Source organism: Melospiza melodia, chromosome 18 (genome assembly GCF_035770615.1).
Source record: "Melospiza melodia melodia isolate bMelMel2 chromosome 18, bMelMel2.pri, whole genome shotgun sequence".
Classification (NCBI taxonomy): Eukaryota; Metazoa; Chordata; class Aves; order Passeriformes; family Passerellidae; genus Melospiza; species Melospiza melodia.
This window is the reverse complement of record NC_086211.1, coordinates 1,051,217-1,073,522: the sequence shown is the minus strand read 5'-3', so window position 1 is coordinate 1,073,522 and position 22,306 is coordinate 1,051,217. Positions and strand designations below refer to the sequence as shown.

Genomic DNA, 22,306 nt, shown 5'->3' with positions numbered 1-22,306 from the left:
CAGAGCCCCTGTGGCACCAGCACTGACACTGCCCCGGTCCCTGGCACAGCCCCTGTGGCACCAGCACTGACACTGCCCCAGTCCCTGGCACAGCCCCTGTGGCACTGGCACTGCCCCGGTCCCTGGCACAGCCCCTGTGGCACCAGCACTGACACTGCCCCGGTCCCTGGCACAGCCCCTGTGGCACTGGCACTGCCCCGGTCCCTGGCACAGCCCCTGTGGCACCGGCACTGCCCCGGTCCCTGGCACAGCCCCTGTGGCACTGACACTGCCCCGGTCCCTGGCACAGCCCCTGTGGCACTGGCACTGACACTGCCCCGGTCCCGCAGCCCCGCGCTGCCGCCAGCGTCCCCAACAAAGGTGCCATTCAGCCCCGTGGAGAGGAGCCCAGTGCCGCTTCCGCTGCTGCCCGCGCCAGGAGCCAGCTCCCAGGAGAGGGCCCGAGCTGCCCCCAGGGATGCCAGGGCCAGCGGACAAAAGGAGCCGTGGGCGCAGGAGCGGCACCGTGCCCGGCGCTGGCTCCGGCCTCCGGCCCCGAGACGGGCCCCGAGACGGGCGACGGGGCCTTGCTGGCGGACGGACAGACGGACGCTGTCAGCGGGTCTGCGGTGCCTGGCCGTTCCCACAGGCGGATCCCAGCGAGGGGCTGGCACGGGGCAGTGCCCGGGCACCGGGGTGCAGTGGTGATGCCGTTGGTGATCCCCAGGCACGTGGCACCCTCGGCATCACCAAACCGCCATGGCCCCGGCGCAGAGCAGCGGCAAATCTTCCCTCCCTGCACCTGCAGGAGAGGCTGCGGCTGCCAAAATCCGTGTAGCACTTCCATCGCTGCCCGTGCCAAGTGCTTAGTCAGTGACTTGCAGCCATGCGGTGGTTTGACTTTCCTCAGAGCTCTGGCAGTGGCCGTCAGCGTGCCGAAGGCAGCTGGAGCACGGAGCCCAGCTGGGCTCTCAGAATAACCCCGGTTCCCAGAGCAGGAGAAGGAAGGATGGCTGCCCTGGCCACCAGGTCCACAGTGAGATTTGCAGCCAGTCTGGGGCAACAAGAGCCAGGAGAGCTCATTAATGGCTGGGAATTAATGACAAGGAACATTCCTCCGCTAACAAGGCAGAGAGAAGGGAGCCGAGTGCTTCCAATTAAAAATATCGGCTACAAAAGGAGATGGGCACGGTGGGGAGGAGAGCAGAGCTCCTCCATGGCCACGCTGCCAGTGAGCACCCAGTGTGTCCCTGTCTGTCCTCTCTGCTGGGATCCCTGGGGGGTGGCAGGGAGCACCGAGCACCTGCAGTCACCATCCTGCCCTCTCCATGCAGTGCCATCAGGGGTGGCACATCTTTGCTCAGACAGCCTGATCCCCGCCACCATCCCTGGGACACCCCAATGTCCCCTCTGGCTCCCCATGGGCTGCTCAGGTGATGATGGTGCCGTGTACGATCACAGGGCTGCCCTGGTGTCTCACAGCCCAGCTCTCCACGGCTCTCAGAGCAGTTTGCACCCCACAAACCCCTGGATTACGATGGCAGCCCCAGGGAAGGGGGGCACACACAGGCCCTGGCACCGTGGGCTGCGCGGTGCAGCGGGAGCCGCAGCGTCTGCCATCGACGCCAGCCATAAACAGCGCCTGCCGGAGTAAACAGCGCGGCGGGAGCGGCCTGCTCTGCTCTGCTCCGCTCCAGGAACGCCTTCCCTCAGACACAGGCACCGCGGGAGCTCCATCACGCTCGGGTTGAGCCCGGCGCTCCGCGTGCAGCAAGCTCCTCGCCGGCCCCGCGGCAGCCCCGGCCCCGGCGGGCACCGCGGTGTGAGCGGCGCACGGGCAGCTGGCACGTGCAGGGCCTGGGCACGGGAACCCGCTGTGCCCCGCCCCAGGGTCACCGGGGCTCCTGGCACTGCGCCTGGCAGCTGCTTTGGGTGTCCTGGAGCACGCCATGAGGAGACCTCCGTGCCCAACCCTAGCTGTGGGCACAGCGATGCATGGCCATGAGGAGACCTCCATGCCCAACCCTAGCTGTGGGCACAGCGATGCATGGCCACGTGGAGACCCCTGTGCCCAACCCCAGCTCTGGGCACAGCGATGCATGGCCACATGGAGACCCCTGTGCCTAGCCACAGCTTTGGGCACTGCAATGCACGGACATGTGGAGACCCCTGTGCCCAAACCCAGCTCTGGGCACAGCGATGCATGGCCATGTGGAGACCCCCGTGCCCAAGCAGCAATCCCAGTACGTGCCACAGGGAGACCACAGTGCCCAGTCCCTGCTCCAGATATCCCAGGTATCTCACCTGCTGTATGGACACACCTGTGCCCAGGTGGCCGGTGTATGCGTCAGTGGCCAAGCACAGCTCTGGGCGCCCCAATGCAGGTTGCAGTGAACCCCTGTGCCCGGCTGCTCCATCCCCTCCCTGCACACGTGTCCAAGGCCACGGCCCCACGTGGAGGGGCTGCTCGGGGGGCTCCTGTCCCTTGCCAGCACCCTGTCCCGTGCTCCTGTGCCAGCCTCTGCAGCCAGCGCAGCGCCAGCAGCGATCGATGCCCGGCCCGAGCGTGGGGGCTCCCGGCCAAGCCCCCGCTGACGAAGCACATCCTCACCCAGCTCCCCCGGCAGGCAGCAGGCGGCCGCTCCAAGCAGATGGCTCCAGCCTCCGCTAAATCAACATCTTCCTAATGAGGGGAAAGCATTGCTGCCCCCTCCCCAGCGTGGCGGCAGCGGATCAGCCAGGAGCAGCCCCCAAATCCTCCTCTCCATCCCTTCCCTGACCCCTCTGCAGTGACCCCACTCCCCCCCAGCCCCGGCCCTGCTGCTTCCCCACTCCCCAGCTCACATGGGCGGCCAGAGCCCTGCGTGTGCCCCCACAAGCACAACAGGACCCCACGAGCAGCCAATACCCACAGGGAAGAGATTCGAGGCAAGCGCCTGTTTCAGAGACAGGGGGGAGGATCCTGCAGCGGCATCGCTGGGAGCTGCCGGATAAAGGAAGCATCCAAAATAGCTGCTCTTAATTATATCCCTGCTAACGAGCGCCATGCAAACAACGGGCACCACACGAGGAGCCCTGCCATGGGGGGGTCTCATTCCTCACTGCGAGGATGGGGTCCCCACGGCGGCCTGTGCCATGGGGGGACCCCACCGAGGCAGCCACAGCAGCCCTGGCTGGGGCCGGTGATGATGGTGACACCGGGGAGCCGGTCCTGACAGGGAAAAGCTGCTACTCCTGCAGCCAAGGGGAGCCGGTCCTGACAGGGAAAAGCTGCTACTCCTGCAGCCAAGGTCGTGTCAGGCGCTGGGGCCGCGATGCTCTGATGCTAATGAAGCCGTTATCATCTTCCGATCGATCAGGACTGTATAAATAATGCACCGGGAGGCTCGTTGTGCAGGCAAAGGGATTGCCTGTGGCTAAGGGGTGCCTGGGATGGGATGGAGCCATTGCAGGGCAGAACTCGGCACAGCTGGATCACTGCTGCCCACCACAGCTGGACAGACATCGCTCACCGCAGCTGGACACCCTCACTGTGCATCACAGCTGGATGTTCACTGCCCGTCACAGCTGGACACCCTGGTGTCCATCACAGCTGGATGTCCACCGCCTGTCACAGCTGGACATGCACCTTTCACTGCAGCTGGACAGCCCAGTGTCCACCACAGCTGGATAACTCCTGCCAACCACAGGTGGACAGACATCTCTCACCACAGATGAACACCCCGGTGTCCATCACAGCTGGATGTTCACTGCCCATCACAGCTGCACAGCCCAGTGTCCAACACAGCTGGACATACACCTTTCACAACAGCTGGATGTCCACTGCCCACCACAGCTGGACATACACCTCTCACCGCAGCTGGACCTCCCAGTGCCCACCACAGCTGGATAACAACTGCCCATCACAGCTGCACAGCCCAGTGCCCACCACAGCTGGATAACAACTGCCTATCACCACTGTATACCCACACCTGTGTGCCCCTCTGCCCATCCCCAGCCATTCCCCAAATCCCACGGCACTTTTGGGGGAGGCTGCCCATGTGCCCAGCGCAGGTACAGGTGCTCCGGATGCCCGTCCCCGGCAGACCCTTTGGAGAAGGAGGGGTGAAATCCACACTGGAGGCTGGCTGGGCTCTGGCAGCCTGAGTCACCGCGCAGCGCTGTCCCCTGGGGCTGCAGGAAGCAGCTTAAATGCAGCTTTCAAGAGGCAGCAGGGACTCCACTGTGATGCTTTTATTTTTACAAAAAGGAAACTTTTCAGTCCCTCGGGATGGCGCGGGGCTGAGCCTGTGGGCTGCCAGGGCAGGCGGGGACAGGGGACACGGGTGTACCCAGGGCAGAGCCGACCCACCAGGGCTGGGGCTGGCCAGGGGGCCCAGCACCCTCCAGCAGCTCCCGTGGAGGGAGATCCCCACTCTCCCCCTGTACTCCCAAGCCATATCCTCACCTGACCTTTGCTGTGTGGTGCCGTGCAGCCAGGCCGAGCCACGCTGCATCAGCCGGACCCCTTTGGGCAGTGCCAGCCCCCCAGAGCCCCGAGTACCTCATGGGGCTCCGCTGGGCAGGGGCTCCCTGGTGACTCGGCCCAGGGCACCCAGGAACGTGGGGAAGCAGCGGCGGGGATGGGCAGGACAGAGATGTGGACAGGGATGTGACAGGGGGACATGGGTGGGACACGAGGGATTGTGCCCGGCTCTGTGGGACCAGCCCCGAGCATCACAGCTGCCCACTGTACCCAGTGCCAGCCACCCGCCATGCCTGGTGCCCAGTGCCTGCCATGTCTGATGCCAGCACTGTGCCCAGTGCCCGGTGCCTGCCATGCCTGGTGCCAGCCATGCCTGGTGCCAGAGCCTGCCGTGCCTGGTGCCAGCCGCACGCCCACGCTCGTCTCTGTGGAAATGAATGTTGGTGTCGCTTACAGGGAGCCCTAATTGGCAGCCTGTGGCAAACAGGTAATTTTCAATAATCACCCTGGCTGGAAGGAGCTGCTGTTGGCACAGCGAGGCTGGCATGGCAGGGATGGCCACGTGGCTGCTCAGGGCCACTGTCACCTGTGTCTGTCCATCCATCCATCCATCCATCCATCCATCCATCCATCCATCCATCCATCCATCCATCCATCCATCCATCCCAGCACGGCTGGCACTGCACCTCCTGGGACACGGGAGCAGATAGAGATGGATACACACTGCTCACCTCCACCCTGGGCAGAGACCATCCTCCCCATCCTCATCCTCATCCTCATCCTCATCCTCCCCAGCTCCTCCCCCTCCTCACCCCCTGGCAGGAGGGACCCTGTCCACGCTGGCTGCAGGGCGGGACCCGGAGCTTTGAGCATCTCAAAGCACCATTAACCAAGGCAGGCGGTGATCACTGGCCTCCCATGAACCCGGCACGGTGCAGCAGCACTGGGAAGTGGCGGCAGCTCAGGGTGTGCCTCGAGTGTGTGCACATGTGTGCAAATCTGTGTGCAGGCGGCTCAGACCAGTGTGCTCTGAGTGTGTGCACATCTGTGTGCAGGCAGCCCAGATCAGTGTGCTCTGAGTGTGTGCACATGTGTGCAAATCTGTGTGCAGGCAGCCCAGATCAGTGTGCTCTGAGTGTGTGCACGCGTGTGCACATCTGTGTGCAGGCAGCCCAGATCAGTGTGCTCTGAGTGTGTGCACATCTGTGTGCAGGCAGCCCAGATCAGTGTGCTCTGTGTGCACACATGTTCACATCTGCGTGCAGGCAGCTCAGATCAGTTCCTGGTGTGCACACATGTTCACATCTGTGTGCAGGCGGCCCAGATCAGTTCCTGGTGTGCCCTGAGTGTGTGCACATCTGTGTGCAGGCAGCCCAGATCCCTCAGAGGCTCCGGGGGCTGCTGCAGCGCTGGCTCTGAGCTCCCAGCCACGCAGAGCTAAACAGGCCCTGGGCTCTATTTGAACCTGGTGCCTCCAGAGCCATCGTTTGTCCTCATCCCCACCCGGGGCACCGTGCCCACCTTCTGCTCCAGGGCTCCATTCCCGGCAGGCATGCAGGGGCAGCACGGGCACAGGCACGGGCAGCTCTGTGGCCTGGCAGCTCAGGGATGTGCCAGTGACCACCAGGGTGGGTGGGCAGCAGGGATGTGCGGCCAGGCCATGCCCCGCATCATCCAGGAGCACGGGGAGCGAGGCTGGAGGCCTCACACTGCTCCCAGGGGGCTGGCAGAGCTGCAGGGCAGGCACAGGGCTGGCAGGACCCGTCCCAGTGTCCCAAGTGCCCCCAGTGCCCCCATTACCCCCAGTGTCCCCAGTGTCCCCAGTATCCCCAGTGCCCCCAGCACGGCGGGCACGGGCAGGGGCTGGCAGGGGCTGGCAGGGCTGGCAGGGCTGGCAGGGCCGAGGCTCCGGCAGCCGCTGAGCACACCCGGGAGCGGGGCTGTGCCGCTGCAGGGCTGCGAGGAGCGCGCTGCCGTAAACAGCCCAGCTGCAATGCAGGAGCCGGGCAGCCGCCGCCGCTTTGTCTCTGCTCCAGCGGCTGCCGCGGCCGGGAACCCGCGGGGCCTCTCGGGGAGCTCCGGCAGCCACATCTGGAAGGGATCAGCGGCTGCTGCCGCCGCCACGAGCCCGCCGTGCCCGGGGCCCGGCCCCTCGGCCCCTCGGCCCCTCGGCCGGGCAGGCGAGAGGCACAGGGGGCACGGGGCAGAGGCACATGGGCACACCATGCACACGCCTTCACATGGATGCACAGGGGCACGCACAGCATGCACAGGGGCTGGGGCACTCGGAGGATGCACAAGGGCACGCACAGCATGCACAGGAGCTTGGGCACACACAGGATGCACACCAATGGATGCCCAGGGATGCAGAGGGGCACACGTGGGCACACGGGAGGAGCCCCCAGCCACCCGAGTGCCGAGGAGCAGAGCCTGTGGGGGCTCCTTGGGCACCATCTCCAGCTTGGTCCATCTCCAGATGACCATGGCAGGGCACAGCGCTGGGGTCCCCTCACCCTGCTGCACCCTGGGGCACCCCAGCCCCACAGCCCCCTCCACCTGCTCAGCGCTCTCCAGGTGCTGGCGGTGACCTTGTGGGGACGCCCAAGGAGAGCCGGGCAGAGCTGGCACTCCCTGCCAGCCGCTCTCCCTCCCAGCACGGTGCTGCCCCACCGGGTGGCTGGTGCCAGCACCGGGACCCGTCCATCACCGGGGAGCAGTCGGGAGAGGCCAGGCCAGCTCTGCATCCCAGTTCCCATTTCTCAGGCTGATTGCTCCTGTCGCTGCAGAGCCCAGCGTTAAACACCTCATTTTCTACTCCCGGATTGAGTTGGAAAATACTATTAACATTTCATTAGCGCTTAAAGATCCCTCTCAGCCGGGCAGGATGAGCCAGCCCTCGTCCTGCCGGGCAGGGGGCATCACTGGGAAGGGGAGAACCAGGAGGGCAAGTCCCAGTGCCCCAGATGTGGGACGGGATGGTGAGCCAGGGCACAGGGGACATCAGCGCTGCACTCTGGCTCGGTGACCTGCTGGCCATGGCCCACCCTTGCAGCGCACTTGGCCAGGGACAGGACACAAAACAGTGGCAGAACAACAGTGTCCATGCAGGCACTCCTGAGTTCTGCTTCCCAGTGCCTCTCCCTCACTGGAAGGGAAGCCTGGCCCAGCAGGACCAGCACCAGTCATTAAAAATCAGCAAATTTATTCTCCAACATTCTCCCAACAGTGCTGAGCACCATTCCCAGCACACACCAGCCAGCACCAGTATGGGGACAGACAGAACTGTGGGAAACAAGCTCAGGTATCACCCAAGAGCTGGGCTGTCCCCTGCAGCACTCACCCCCAGCCCTGCCACAGCTCCCACCTGCCATGAGGCAGGGATGTGCTCACTGAGCACCCAGCACCGCTGTGGGACCCACCCGGGCCCTGGGCACAGCAGCACGGAGCTGCCATCCCCAGGCACCGCTGCTGCAGCCTCTGCAGACGTGTGGGAAGGGGCTGGGGGTACCTGGGCACACCAACATAGGCAGGGGACTGATCACAGCCATTCCCAGCAGCTGGGAAGGGGAAGGAAGGGTTAAACAGGGCGCAGAGAGGAGGAGAGGAGCCGGACGCCAGCCTGGCTACTGGAAACCACCTTGGGCTGGCAGCCACTGGGACGGCTGTGGAGAGGAGCTCAGGGCGCCCGCAGCACTCAGAGCTGCTCAGTGCCAGCCCTGCCACCCTCGGGTGCCGGCTGGCCCTGCCGTGTCCCCCCCAGTGCCACCCCAGCACAGGGGCAGCGAGGCCCTGGTGCGCACAGAGCCGCGGGACAGCCCCGCACAGGGGCTGCCAAAGGGCTGCTGGTGCCCGGCCAGGGGCATCCGGGACTGCTGAGAGAAATCCAGGCCAGGAGGGAGCTGGGAACGGAGCTGCCAGCCCGCGGCTCACTGCCCCTCCATGGCAGCGGCCAACCGGCCCCCAGAGCAGGGACAGGGACCCTGCAGCCAGCCTGGGCACGGGGCTGTGCTGGGGGCAGGGGGCACTGAGGGTGTGCACGCACGGCTCTGCCCAGCCACGGAGGCAGGAAATGTAAAATGATGAGAAGCCACCCCGGGCTGAGCAATGGTGCCCCTGCGGAAGGAAACTTGGCACACTCCAGCCCACACTTCCCTGCCAAGTCCTGCTGGGAGCGAGGCTTCACACGGGCTGGGAGCCCCGAGAGGCTGATGGGGGACCCGCAGACACACGGAGGAGCTGGGCAGCAGCTGGGGGAGCCTGCCTGTGAGCAGGGCTCAGAGCACAGCCCGGGCCTGGGCCACACCTGGGAATCACCATCACCTCCCCCTGCTGGCACTGCCCCTGTGCCCCAGCCCATCCCCTGGGCACTGCCCCTCCGTCCCTGCCGAGGGCACAGGGGAGGCGTGGGAGCAGAGCCTGGCCATGCCATGGGGGATGCACGGGCCCTGCACTGATGGCTCCAGAGACAGCAGCATCGGGGCTCCAGCGCTCCAGTGACCATCACCTGCTCATCCCTGCCTGGCTTTCTCTGTGGGCAGGGAGATTCTGCCCAGTGCCCAGGGAGCAGCACCAGGGGCCATCAGGGGTGGCTGCATCCCAAGAAAAGCTCCTGCTCTCCCAAGGAAGGCTCCTGCTCTCTGAGAAGGTTCCTGCTCTCCCAGGGAAGGTTCATGCTCTCTGAGAAGGTTCCTGATCTCCCAGAGAAGGCTCCTGCTCTCTGAGAAGGCTCCTGCTCTCTGAGAAGGCTCCTGCTTCCCAGAGAAGGTTCCTGCTCTCCCAGGGAAGGCTCCTGCTCTCTCCCAAGGCCGGGGGAACCGGGCAGCTCCGGCGGCTGCCGGCCACGTGTGCCCTGGGCACTGCACCACAATTGGATTTGCATCTGCCCTGCCTTTTACTGCATGGAAATTGAATTGTAAAATGTCAAAGACATTTCCTAACTGCACCATATTAGCCTGGTTTTATTAAATACTGTTATCAGAGCAGATTATGAATGCAATCAAGTGCAGGCAAGAAAAGCCAGAATTAACTGGCCACTGTGCAGGAGGACACACCGGAGGGCAGGAGGCAGCTGGCGAGGCCCTGCCCAGAGCCCACGTCCCCAGGTGCTCTGGCTCTGCTGCCCACTGTCCCCAAATCCTGGAGCACCAGTGAAGGAACGTCCCCACCCAGCCAGTGCAGCTCCACTCACATCCCAGGACGGCTCCCCAGGGACAGCAGGACACTGGGGGTTCTTACTTTGAGGTTCCTTTGAGCTTTGAGGTCCCTTCCTCGGCAGGGCAGGACCTGCTCCCTGCACATGGCAGCAGGACAGGATTGATGGGAGGAGCCCTGAGACATCAGAGCTGCTGCCAGTGACACACAGGGCAGTGACACACATGGCAGCAGGACAGGATTGATGGGACGAGCCCTGAGACATCAGAGCTGCTGCCAGTGACACACAGGGCAGCATTCAGAGCCCTGCCCAGAGCCCACTCTGGGCTCTCCTGCCCAGAGTGGGGGCACACTGAGAGCTGCCCAGGCCTCAGCATCAGCACCCTGGGCAGTGGGGCCAGGCTGGGCTGGGTTACCCAGGGCTACCCTGATGTGGCAGGACACAGGGGATGCAGAGATCTGCGCCCTGCCCTGGCTAACCCAGCCCTGGGTGGCCCCAGAGCTCCAACAGCACACCAGGACACGAGTCCTGAAGGCAACCTGGGGGACCAGGGTGGCACTGAGGACCAGGCATGGGGAGGGCAGCACAGCCCCACAGGTCACAGCCCTGGGTTCCAGCCACACAGCCAGTTCCTGCCGTGCTGGGCGCTTGTCCTGCCGCTGCAGGGCCACGTGCTGGGACATCTCCGTGGCCACACGAAGCTGCCATGTGTGGAAGTGCTTCACAGAGCCCCCCGGCCTGGCTGGAGGAGAAACTGGAGCAGAGGATCCTTTGGCTGGAGGTCCCACACTCAGCACCGGCAGCACCACACAGGAGCCATTCCCAACGTGGATGAGCCCGGGCAGGGAAGGATCCAGTCCACTCCAACCCTCCACAGCCACGGAACTGTGGATCCTCTGCATGGCACAGCGTGGCACAGCTCCTCTCCCACCGCCCAAAGCCCCAGGTGCCCAGGACAGGGATGGCACAGCGGGCACAGCGCTCCTGGAGACACCCCACGCTCCCATGCCATCCCATGCCAGGCTGCTGGAGCCGAGGGGAAAACGCCAAGTCACCACATTTCTTCGAGGTAGCACCGAGAAGGAGGGGACAGGCAGGGAAACAGTTTGCTGCCAAATCCCTGCATCTGATTTGCGCAACTTTCAGACAACCTCATCAATTATGGATGGCCCGAAGCAGGCGCGGTGTGCGCTGCGGCCGGCCCGGCCCGGACCCGCACTCACACCAACGGGGCCCCTGTCACCATGGCAACCCGCGCTAATTCACGCAAGGATTTCCAAAATCTCGCGTATTAAACCCCACATGAATAGGATATTATCAGATAACAGAGCTAAGTTACAAATCTCGGCGGTGCCGCGCGGGGAGCGCCGCGGGCGTGCGTGGGACCAGAACTCGGAGGGGACGTGGGGACAGCGTGGGGACGGCCCTGCCCGCTGTCTGCCGCTCCGTGCACCACCCCAGCCCCACTGCCACGGCCAGAGGTGCTTGAGCACCCCAGGCTGGGAGCACGGCACCCACAGCACGCGTGGCACCCGCCGGCACAGGGGAGAGCGGGGTCCGGTGGGGAAATGGCCCCAGACAAGCCTGGCATTGGCACCGTGGGTCCGGCAGAGCTGGGGATGGACAGCCCAGCAAGGGAAAGGGGTGACATCCACCCCAACAGCAGGCTCAGCCCCACCGAGTGTCCCTTGTCCCTAACCTGTGACCCTGGCACGGGAGCACTGCTGGCACCCGTGGCCATCCTGCCTGCTGGGCCCAGCCATGGGAGATGCAGCAGAGCCCTGGGAAGGACAGGGATGCAGGAGAAGGTGGTGGCACTCAAGCACCTCTGGTTGTTCCCACAGCAACGCCAGCCGTGTGCCCAGGCCAGCAGGGGCTGGAGAAGGGTGTGTGGGGACACTGCTGGGCACAGCCAGGCGTTGTCCCCATACCCACACACTGCCCCAAGAGGCCACGGCAGCAGCAGTGTCTGGTGGGTTGGGAATGAAGGGGGCTCTGAGCTGGAGGTTCTTCTTGCCCAGTCCCTCAGCAGTGACAGCAATGATGGCACTGGGGACAGAGGGTACAGCATGCCACGCCAGCCCTGCATGGCATGAGGAAACACATGTTGGCCTCATGTGGCACCGTGGACATGGTGGATGCAACACCAGAGCAGGAACATGGGGAATGCCATGCCAACCCTGCTCAGCACCAGGACACGGAGCCCCACGCTGGCCCTGCTTGGCCAGAAACGGCCCTGCACGACCAGGGACAGGGGACAGGGGACAGATCACCAGCCCTGCCCAGCTCCAGGGGCGCCCACATTTGGGGAGTGCCGGCCCTGCAGCGGGCACAGCAACGGAGGGACCGTGTGCCCAGTGACCCAGAGCCACACGAGCGCTCCCCGTGGTCCCCGTCCGTACCCAGGGACCGTCCCCGGCCGCCCAGCTCGTCCCCGGCACCAGGCCTGAAACCTGCGGCTGCATCAGCACCATGAATTATTCAGTCCCGGGCGGAACGCCTCGACGGAGCAGTTCCATCCTACAGCGAGTAGATACTCACGGAGCTACACACACGTACGCCCGGAGCCGCACACGCACGGCACACGCACGCCCCCGCAGCCTCACACCTGGCCACGCACCCGCGGCGCCGGGCACAGCCAGCCGCAGGGATGCTCCGGGAGATACCCGGGAGCGACATCCAAACACCCCCTCAGCGAGGAACACCAACAGCCCAGCCAAACGCGCAGATGCCAGGGTACACACCGCCACGCAAACACCCCACGCACCCAAACACAGCGGCACACGCGCCCGCGGCACCGCGGACACACGCGGGTGCGCGGGCAGCGAGCCCCGGCGCTCTCCCGCCGGCCCGGCCGCGCTCCCTGCACGCACACGCGGCGCGCCCGGCCGCAAACCCTGCCCGGAGCCCCGCGAGCACCGGGCCCGGCTCCCGGGGGTCCGGAGTTGCTCCGGGGCGCGGGGCAAGGGCGGCCCGGCCGGAGCCCGAGCCGCCGGGGGTGCCCCGGGAGCGGCGAGGGGAGCGTTCGCAGCGCTCCGCGCCCGGGGATGCTCCGAGCCGCGCCGGGCAGCGCCCCCCGCCCCTCCCGGGCCGCCGCCGGGGGTCCTCGGCACGTCCGCGGTCCCCGCCCGCCCGCTCGGAGCCGCAGCCGGGGAAGGGCCGGGGATGCTCCGGGGCGGGCAGGGCGGCATCGCGGCCGGGCCCCGGGAGCGGCGCCGGGATGCGGCCCCGAGGCGCCGCGCCCGCCGCCGGTGCCCGTGCGCGCCCCCCCTCCGCGTGTCCCCCCGCGGCGGCGCCCCCCGCCCGGCCCCGCCGCCTCCGCCGCCGTGCTCACTGGCTTTGCCGGGCTTGGGCCTCTGCAGCAGCTTCTGCACGGCCGCGATGTCCTCCGCCTTCACCGCCTGCACCAGCTCCTGGTCCTTGCCCATGGCTGCGCCGCGCCGGGGCTGCCGGCTGCGGGCTCACGGCCCGAGCATCCTCCGCGGCGCGGCGAGGGGCGGGGGGCGGCGGGGGGCGGCACGGCGCGGCTCGGCACGGCTCGGCTCGGCACGGCGCGGCCCCCCCGCCCAGCCCGCCCGCTCCGGAGGCGGGGGCGGGGGCGGCGGCGGCGGCGGGCGCCCGGGGCGGGGCGCGGCGGGGCGGGGGGGCCGCACCGGGAGCGCGGGGGGCAGCGCGGGAGAGGAGGAAGAGGAGGAGGAGGACGAGCAGCGGGAGGAGGAGGAGGAGGAGGAGGAGAGGGCGGGGGCCGCCCGGTGCTGCGGGCGGAGCGCGGGGATCCCCTCCCCGGTGCCGGGCCCGGGGGACGCCCCGGTGGGCGCCGCCGCGCAGCCGTGCCGGTACCGAGCTGGCGGGGCGCAGCGGCCGGAGGGGACGGGGCAGCGCGGCTGCTCGGGGGCTCTGTCTCCCGAGGGAGGGTCCCGGGGGATCCAGCAGATCCCCTCCCGGGGCACCCCCTGCTCCCCAGCCCGGCTCCGGGGCGCCCTTCGCCGCTCCCCGTCCCGCCTGACCATCGCAGCAGCTCCGATATCGGAATCCGGGCGGGAGCGGCATTCCTTATTTCTGTAAATAAAGCGCTCATTACCGCGTCATTCTCCACTTTTGTTGACACAATGGCCGGTGACATTCGTCCCTTTCACTTTTAAGGCTGAAACGACCGAGACATTACGGTTGCGGAGGGTTCCCGGCTGTGCCGAGGGCTGAGGAAGCTGAGGAGCCCTGTAGGAAATGGGGCCAGTGATGGACGAGGCGCTAATGTCCCCGCGGTGCCATCAGAGCAGAGCACCGACATCATTCGCACGGAATCAGCCCAAATTTCTGCCCTGCCGGACGAGTTCCCAGCTCAAAGCCTCGCGCAGTCCCGGCTCCAGCAATCCGCGCCGGGGCACACGGGGCCAGAGGGCTGCGGGCCAGCCGGGCACCGGCGCTGGGCACGAGGGTGCGGTCACAGGGCCGCGGGGTGCGGGCACCGGGAGCTGCAGCCCCGCGGCACACGGGAAGATGGAGATGGAGGAGGGAACCGGCTGTCCCCGATGCCCCCTGCCCGCCCCGGGCTGCCCGTGCCCCCCGAGCCGGAGCCCAAGGGTCCCTGCAGTGCCCCCAGCTCCCGCCCAGGCCCCATCCCCGGGCTGACCCCCCCTCGGGCACGGCGGGGTCCGTCTCCTGTCCCCACCCCCACTTTCCAATCCAGGACATTCGGGTTGCCGGCACGGAGCGCCGTCTAATCTGCCCTCTAATCCCGCAGCCGGGCGCCGCACGGGGCCCTGAGCCGCGGCCGGGCCCGGGGCTGGGGGCTGGGCCGGGGGCTCCGCAAGGCTCGGGGGCTTCCCTCGCATCTGCCACCCCCTGATAACAACGGGAGCGCCTCAACAAAGCTCCCTTTGTGCCCCACGGCTCCCTCCTGCTGGGCCCCCACACCCGGTCACCCCGCACCGAGCTCCGGCACCGGGACCGCAATGAGCGGGGCACACACGGGGCACCGGGACCGCAGTGACCGGGGCACACACGGGGCACCGGGACCGCAGTGAGCGGGGCACACACGGGGCACCGGGACCGCAGTGACCGGGGTACACACGGGGCACCGGGACCGCAGTGAGCGGGGCACACACGGGGCACCGGGACCGCTGTGAGCGGCGCACACACGGGGCAGCGGTTGTGGGGCCGTGGGGCACACCAGCCCTGTCCCTCCTCCCCGCCTGAGCCGGGTTTGCGAGAGGAGCTCCAGCCCGGCGTTCCTGCGGCTCCCTCGGGCTCTTGCCAAGTCGGGTTGGTCTTTGCAGAGCACAAGAATGTGCAGTGAAATGTCCCCGTTCCTGCCCTGCGCTCGCCGGGAGAGAGCAGCGCCCGGAACGGGCAGAGCCTGGGGCACGGGGGGTTCAGGGTGGGCACCGAGGGCCACGGGCACGTGGGAATCTGACTGTGGGAACCGGAGACGGCGGCAGCAGCAGGAGGGCTCGTCCCACGCAGACATCCCCCAGCACAGCTGCCTTTCCATGGGAAAGCAGCACAGCAGGGCCTGTGCCCGGCCTGGGGAGGCAGGGGGGGTCCGGGAGCACACGGGGCCCTGTGCTGGAATTGCGGAGAAGGAGGAGATGAAGGCAGAGTTTGGAGCTGAGGAAGGCACCGCTGTGCTCACAGCCCTCCCAGCGATCAGAGGACTGAAAGCAGACACAGTGCTGGGCAGCGGGTGCTGGTGGGAGCCTGCCAGGGCCCCTGCACGTCCCTCCGTCCCTGCTCCGTCCCGGGTGCCAGCCTGGCCTGGGACACGCAGCAGCCACACGCTGGGTCCTGCGCAGGGATGGCACTGCCACCCTCGAGGCCAGCACGAGGCACTCGGGTGTCCCCACGGGCTCTGTCACACTCTGCCCTGTGTCTGCCAACCCCTCCGGCTCCATCAGAGCCTGAGCAGGGGTCCGGGGCTGGCACAGGGTGCAGCCCAGCCCTCCACCCTGTGTCCCCTCAGCAAGCAGCAATATCTACGAAAATACTTTATTGTGGAGGGGCAGTGCAGGGGCTCCGCACAGCGCAGACAGCAGCAGCGCTGTCACCAGCAAACACACACACACACACCGTGGTGGCCATCACCAGCAACACACACACACACACACACACACACACACACACACACACACACACACACACACACACACCGTGGTGGCCATCACCAGCAAACAAACACACACACACACACACACACACACACACACACACACACCATGGTGGCCATCACCAGTAAACACACAGGATGGTGGCCATCACCAGCACACACACACACACACACACACACACACACACACACACACACACACACACACCGTGGTGGCCATCACCAGCAAACAAACACACACACACACACACACACACACACACAGACACACAGACACACAGACACACACACACACACCACGGTGGCCATACCAGCACACACACACACACACACACACACACACACACACACACGCACACCACGGTGGCCCCAGAGCCAGGGGGCAGCAGGACCCACGGCTGCAGCCCCTACGTGGCCTTGGGCCGGCCCTTGAGGCGGATGATGGCTCGGTAGTCCCGCACCAGGTCCCGCAGCTGGTCCAGGTAGGGGTTGACGTTCTCCTCCAGCCACTCCTCCACCGTGTCAGGGAAGTAGATCCTGTCCAGCTGGGCACGCAGGTCACGGACGAAGCTCTCCCAGTCCTCATGGAGCCTGAGGGGCAGAGCAGGGGTGCAGCTCCCTCCTGCCAGGGAGCCCCCCAGCCCCGGGCAGACCCCTCCCAGCCCCGGCAGCACCTACTTCAGCACCTTGCTGCCAAAGCTCTCCATGTTGCGGGGGTTCCCAAACTGCCGCTTCCTGTGGTAGGGGCTGAACCAGCCCTTGATGGCACTGCAGGGGCACAGGGGACTTGGGGCACGGGGGGCACCGGGGATGGGGAGCTGCGCATCAGGCAGGTCCCCTCCCGTGGAGATACATGGCCAGAGGCACCGATGCCTGTTACCTCTCCTCCTCCAGCACCTTGAGGATGCTCTCCTTCAGGTGGCCATTGACCTGCTCCACCATGTGGTAGATCTCCGCACCAGGGAACGCGCCCCTGCCCTCGCTGGGGAAGGGAGGGGAAGGTGAAGGCTCAGGATGTGGGGTGCCCTGGGCTGGGTGAACCCCAGCACTGTGGCAGGTCTGGGACCATTTGGGTGACCAAGCCCTGCCTCCCTCCAGTGCATCCCTTGTGGTGCAGCTGCCCGCAGCACGTGGCACGCACCAGGTGCTCTGCTCCAGCTGCACGCTGTCCAAGCCCAGCACATCCAGCACCTTCCTCTTTGCCTCCTCTGTGAAGCCCCCTGGGAGGGCGAGGAAAGGGACAGAAGAGGCAGGGACACCGTCAGGCTCACCCTGGCTTCACCACACCCCAAAACTGAGTGAGCTGAAGCTCTTCCTCCTCTTCCTCCCACCTCCCCAGCGCCCTGCCCAGCAGGACGGGCTCTGGCAGGCAGTGGGAGCTGGGGGTGAGCCTGGCCATGCTGCCAGGGCTGGGACTCACCGTTCACCAGGGTCTGCAGGCAGATGGCCAGCGAGGGGATGCTGACGGGCAGCAGCTCACAGAGCACCGAGTAGTGATCGTACCTGTGGGACAAGGACAGGGACAGCCAGCACCGTGCCAGCACGGCTCTGTGGGCACCGGGAGGGCACAGAGGGTCCCAGCTCCCCTCACCTCTGCCAGCCGGTGAGCACAACGCCCTGCAAGCGCAGCGGGGCCAGCCGTGGCACGGCCTGCATCACCTTCAGCCAGCTCAGGTGGTTTTTCAGGTGGTAGCTCAGCGGGGTCCAGGCCTGCGCCGGCCCCGTGGTGCCCTTGAAGGCGCTGGCGAACCACACGGCCTCGAAGCCGCTCTCCACGTACTTGGTGAGGAACTGCACTGCAGCGGGACAGCACCACCAGTGCCACGTCCCCGGGGGCTGCAGGGGCTCGGGGGGGTTCCCCCCATCGCCCCCAGGGCCCTGGCACGTCACCTTACCGATCTGCTCAGCCTCAAAGTCGGGTGCGTAGAACCACAGCACGGGTGAGACGTGCTTGGCTATCCCCGACTCTGCAGGGAGAGGGGATGTTGGTGCTGGCAGCAGGAGGGAGCCTGGGGCTCCTTGTGCTTCCCCGAGAGCCACGTTCCCCCAGGGCAGGGCAGAGGCTCCTGCTGGCACAGGGCTCGATGCCTGCTGGGGCGGGCACACAGCGGGCGCGGCGGGGGAGCCTGGCACGGGTGCCAGCGCTGCCATCCCTGTGCCCTCACCCCGCAGGGCTCCCACGCTGATCTTCCTCAGCATGTCGTCCCACATGAGCACGCGCAGCCCCCAGTACTGCGCCGTCAGGAAGCCCAGAACCTCCTTGATGTGCCTCAGGTACATGGTGCCCACGTCGCCCTTGTGCTGGCTCATCCAGTTCTTGGAGTCCGTCCCCTCCCCGAGGTGGAAAACCTGGATTTGGGGGCAGGGAGATGCTCAGCAGCTCTGGGGGCGCCCCCAGTGCCTGGGGAGAGGGCTGGGGTCCCTGCAGAGCCCCTGCCCACCTCGTCTGCCCCGATGTGGATCCAGGAGGAGCGGCGGTGCTTCTCGATCACCTGGGACAGGACGCTCTTGAGCAGGGCCAGCGTGTCGGGCACGTGGGGGTTGAAGCTGTTGGGGAAGCGCTCGACCTCCCGCAGGTGCTGGTACTTCTCGTGCTTGAGGATGAACTGCGGGAGGAGCCATCAGGGGGTGCCAGGGGAACCCCTCCGAGCTGGCATGGGGAGCGGGGCTGGCAGCCTCTACCTCCACGTGCCCAAAGGTCTGCACCAGGGGAACCACCTCCAGCTTGTGCTGCTCTGCCAGCTGCTGGATCCGCTCGATGTCCTCCTCGCTGGGAGGGCAGGGACAGGCTCAGTGCCAGGGCAGGGCGTGGGGGCACTTCCCCCTCCTCCCCTCCTCTGGCACCCTGCCCACATGGCCCTGGTTACCCCACAAACGCGTGCACTTTACTGAGGGGCACAAACACTGCCTCTCAGGGCAGGAGGAGCTGCCAGTCTGCCCGGCAGCACAGCCTGGCACTCTGAGCGTGGTTATCGTGGGCACGGTGCCAGGTGGGTCACACCCACCTGGACCTGCAGGGGCCACAGCCCCACAGCCAGCTGGGCACACTGCCCTGCTCACCTGTAAGCGTACGGGGACCTGAGGATTTCCAGCTCCCCCTTGAAGGGGAACATGTCCTCGTACTCGATGAGGACGCCGTTGGCTCCCAGCTGGGACAGGAGGGGGAACACCTGCAGGGAGGGCAGGGTGGGCTCAGCAGCGGGCATGGCACAGCCCAGGATGGCACATGCCCATCAGTGCATCCTCTCCTCCCTGTCCCTGGGCACCCTCACCTGCTCCAGGTAGGAGACTCTGGGCGCAGCTCCCTTGAGGTCCAGGTGGACCAGCCTCATCTGGGTGGCACTGACATCCCTGGGCACCTGCTGCTTTTGCTTCAGGGTCATTATCTTGGCTGCAGGGGCCTCCAGAACGTGCTGACTCTGGGGGATGACGTCCTGTACAACGTCACCCGTGTCCCCCCAGAACCCGCTGTCCTTGCTGACGTGCTTGTGCAGCTCCAGGGTGAGGCTGCAGGGAGTGGGGCAGGGATGGGGGCGTCCGTGGGGTTGTGGGGGCACCAGCACCACGCAAGCCCAGCCCAAGGGGTGCCACGGACCCCCTGGGGCCCTGCTGCCACCTCACCTGTCACGGAAGAGGAACTTGATGCCAGCCAAGGCCACGAGGAGCAGCACGATGAGGCGCAGCAGGTTCAGCCGGTGGCTCCTCTGGAAGGCCATCTCGGGGGTCTCTGGGGACACACAGGGGGTCTGGTCTGTGCCCAGAGGGGCCCCAAGCACAGGTGAGCCCACCCAGCCCCACACACCGTGCCCTGCTGCCCTGCCCGGGGCAGCACGAGGCCCAGAGAAAGGCGGCATGGGGGCAGCCCCTCCGGCCAGCCCGGCGCCCATCGGGGACGCGCTGGGCAGTGCCCCGTGTCCCTCCTACCTGGTGTGCCCCAGCGCGGGGCCAGCGGCGGCTCCGCCTCCCTCTGCCCGCAGGGCGAGGCCGGTGCCCGAGCAAACAGGGCGGGGGCTGCAGAGCAGGGCCCCACCGGGGATCCGAGCGGTGCTGGGTCACCCCTGCCCAGGGCCGGTCACAGCGCGGCTGGATGGGGCTGCATCCCGGGGCGGGCACGGGGCATCCCTGCGGGAGGGGAGGGAGTGATTGGAGCCACCCGGGCACATGCCAGCACCGGGGATGGCACCAAGGATGGCACCGGGTAGGGAGGAGGTGATTGGAGCCACCCGGGCATTCCCGGCAGCTGCGGCAGGGCCGTGCCAGGCTGGGGATGGCTGCCAGCACAGGGGGCACCGCTGGGCACGCGGGAGGGCACAGGGGGCACGCGGGAGGGGGGTCGGTGGCCCCCGGGCACGCAGCGTGGGGAGCCCAGCACCCAGGAAGGCCATAAATATGCCAAGCGCTAATGGCGCTGCCATGGGAACACAGCGCCTGATCGGAGCGGGGATAAATATTTAGACAGACGCTGTCAGCCCGCCAGGGTTCGGTGTTTTTAATGCACGTTATCTTATTTAAATAGGGCAGGTTCCCAGGGCTGGCACTGCCAGGGCGAGGGGCGGGCGCTGGGTGGAGGGGGAGTCCTGAGGAGTGTGGGGACAGCCAGGGCCGTGTGCCTGTGCCACGGGGACAGCCAGGGCCGTGTCCCTGTGCCACGGGGACAGCCAGGGCTGCGTGCCTGTGCCATGGGGACAGCCAGGGCCGTGTCCCTGTGCCACGGGGACAGCCAGGGCCGTGTGCCTGTGCCACGGGGACAGCCAGGGCCGCGTCCCTGCCCCACAGGGACAGCCAGGGCCGTGTGCCTGTGCCACGGGGACAGCCAGGGCCGTGTGCCTGTGCCATGGGGACAGCCAGGGCCGTGTGCCTGTGCCACGGGGACAGCCAGGGCTGCGTGCCTGTGCCATGGGGACAGCCAGGGCCGTGTGCCTGTATCATGGGGACAGCCAGGGCCGTGTGCCTGCCCCATGGGGAGAGCCAGGGCCGTGTGCCTGTGCCATGGGGACAGCCAGGGCCGTGTGCCTGTATCATGGGGACAGTCAGGGCCGTGTGCCTGTGCCATGGGGAGAGCCAGGGCCGTGTCCCTGTGCCACAGGGACAGTCAGGCGCCGTGCCCCGGCAGCCCCGGCAGTGCAGCCCTGGGGGTGCCGTGCTGCTCCCTGCACACCTCGAGGGCACGCTCACACACACGTGTGCACGCTCACGTGCTTCCAGAGCATTCCACGGCCCGCCTGGCCCTCACCAGCCCGTGCTGCCAGCCCGTGCCACTCCCCCGGACCAGCAGAGGGGTCCCTGTCCCTTCCCGTTCCCTCCCGTGGTGCTGGAGCACACCTGGAGCAGCCCCTGGGCACAAGGGACCCTTTCCATAGCCCACCCCCACCCCCAAACCCGGCACACCCCACAACGCCCCACACCAAGGACATCCCCTGGGCACTCCCGCCCTCCACAGCACCCTCTGGGCTCTGCTCGGCACCCCTGCGGCCCCAGGCACATGTGCGTCATCCAAGGGCATCCCTGCATCCTCCCGAGCATCCCCCCCGAGCATCCCCCCCGAGCATCCCTGCATCCCCCCGAGCATCCCCCCCGAGCATCCCTGCATCCTCCTGAACATCCCTGCATCCCCCCGAGCATTTCTGCATCCCCCCGAGCATCTCTGCATCCTCCCGAGCATCCCCCTGAGCATCCCTGCATCTCCCGAGCATCTCAGCATCCCCCCGAGTCTCCCTGCATCCTCCCCGGGCTTCCCTGCGGCACCGGGCCCCTGCATCCCCCCGCATCCTCCCGGTACCGGTGCCTACCGCGTTGCGGGCATCCCCCGGCCCGAGCACCCCCCGCTGCCCCGGCCCTTACCGGCAGGCGCGGGGCGGCCGCGGGCACCGCCGGGAGCGGGCACGGGCACGGGCACGGGCACGGGCACGGGCACGGGCACGGGCACGGGCACGGGCACGGCCGCCGCCACCGCCTCTCTTAAAGGGCCCGGTGCCCGCCGGTGCGGCAGGCGAGCAGGGATGCACCGGGCGCCGCCGCGCACAGCGGGCACCGTGCCCAGCGCCCCTGGCCCACGCGCACGGCGGGGAGCACCGGCACAGCGCGGAGCCGCCGCCCGCCCCGACCCCGGCACGAGGGGCGGTTCCACCGTGTGTGCCCGGTGTGTGTCCCATGTACCGTGTCCCGTGTCCCGTGTGCCGTGCCTGCTGTGTGCCCGGTGTCCCGTGCCCCAGGTCCTGTGCCCAGTGTGTGCCCGGTGTGTGTCCCATGTACTGTGTCCCATGTACTGTGTCCCATGTCGCGTGCCTGATGTGTGCCCTCGTGTGTCCCATGTACTGTATTCCATACTTGGCGCCCAGTGTGTGCCCTGTGCCCAGCGTGTGTCCCACGTCCCATGTCCTGCATCCCATGCCCCATACCCTATATGCCATATCCTATATCCCATACCCTATACCCCATACCCTATGTGCCATATCCCAATCCCATATCCCATATCCCATCACAATCCCAATCCCATATCCCAATCCCATATCCCAATCCCATATCCCATATCCCAATCCCATACCCCATATCCCATATCCCATACTCTATATCCCATATCCCAATCCCATATCCCATATCCCATATC

The 22,306-nt window shown here is 66.9% G+C and overlaps 2 protein-coding genes across 5 annotated transcripts in view; both read right to left on the bottom strand.

Moving 5' to 3' along the window:
- The window catches only part of CASKIN1 (CASK interacting protein 1), a 31,490-nt gene extending 18,405 nt beyond the window's left edge, over positions 1-13,085 (bottom strand). For both annotated transcript variants that reach the window (XM_063171543.1, XM_063171544.1), the window contains exon 1: positions 12,931-13,085. In XM_063171543.1, the coding sequence (XP_063027613.1) occupies positions 12,931-13,024 (94 nt within the window). In that variant the 5' untranslated portion in view covers positions 13,025-13,085. The remainder of the gene's footprint in view (positions 1-12,930) is intronic.
- A 2,482-nt stretch (positions 13,086-15,567) lies between these two features.
- Positions 15,568-21,609, bottom strand: LOC134426507 (hexosaminidase D-like). 3 transcript variants are annotated; one of them, XM_063171574.1, is made up of 15 exons: positions 21,541-21,609; positions 19,624-19,821; positions 19,321-19,426; positions 18,972-19,206; positions 18,760-18,869; positions 18,382-18,469; positions 18,141-18,305; positions 17,865-18,048; positions 17,595-17,666; positions 17,291-17,495; positions 17,120-17,202; positions 16,841-16,919; positions 16,580-16,681; positions 16,378-16,467; positions 15,568-16,290 (listed from the first exon to the last, which is right to left on the bottom strand). In XM_063171574.1, the coding sequence occupies exons 3-15, from the start codon at positions 19,413-19,415 to the stop codon at positions 16,107-16,109; spliced, it is 1,692 nt and encodes a 563-aa protein (XP_063027644.1). In that variant the 5' UTR covers positions 19,416-19,426; positions 19,624-19,821; positions 21,541-21,609; the 3' UTR covers positions 15,568-16,106. The 3 variants fall into 3 exon arrangements, with proteins under 3 accessions (XP_063027644.1, XP_063027645.1, XP_063027643.1); XM_063171575.1 differs by having other exon boundaries at positions 19,321-19,450; positions 21,489-21,564; XM_063171573.1 differs by having other exon boundaries at positions 21,489-21,564.
- Positions 21,610-22,306: the final 697 nt, after the last annotated feature.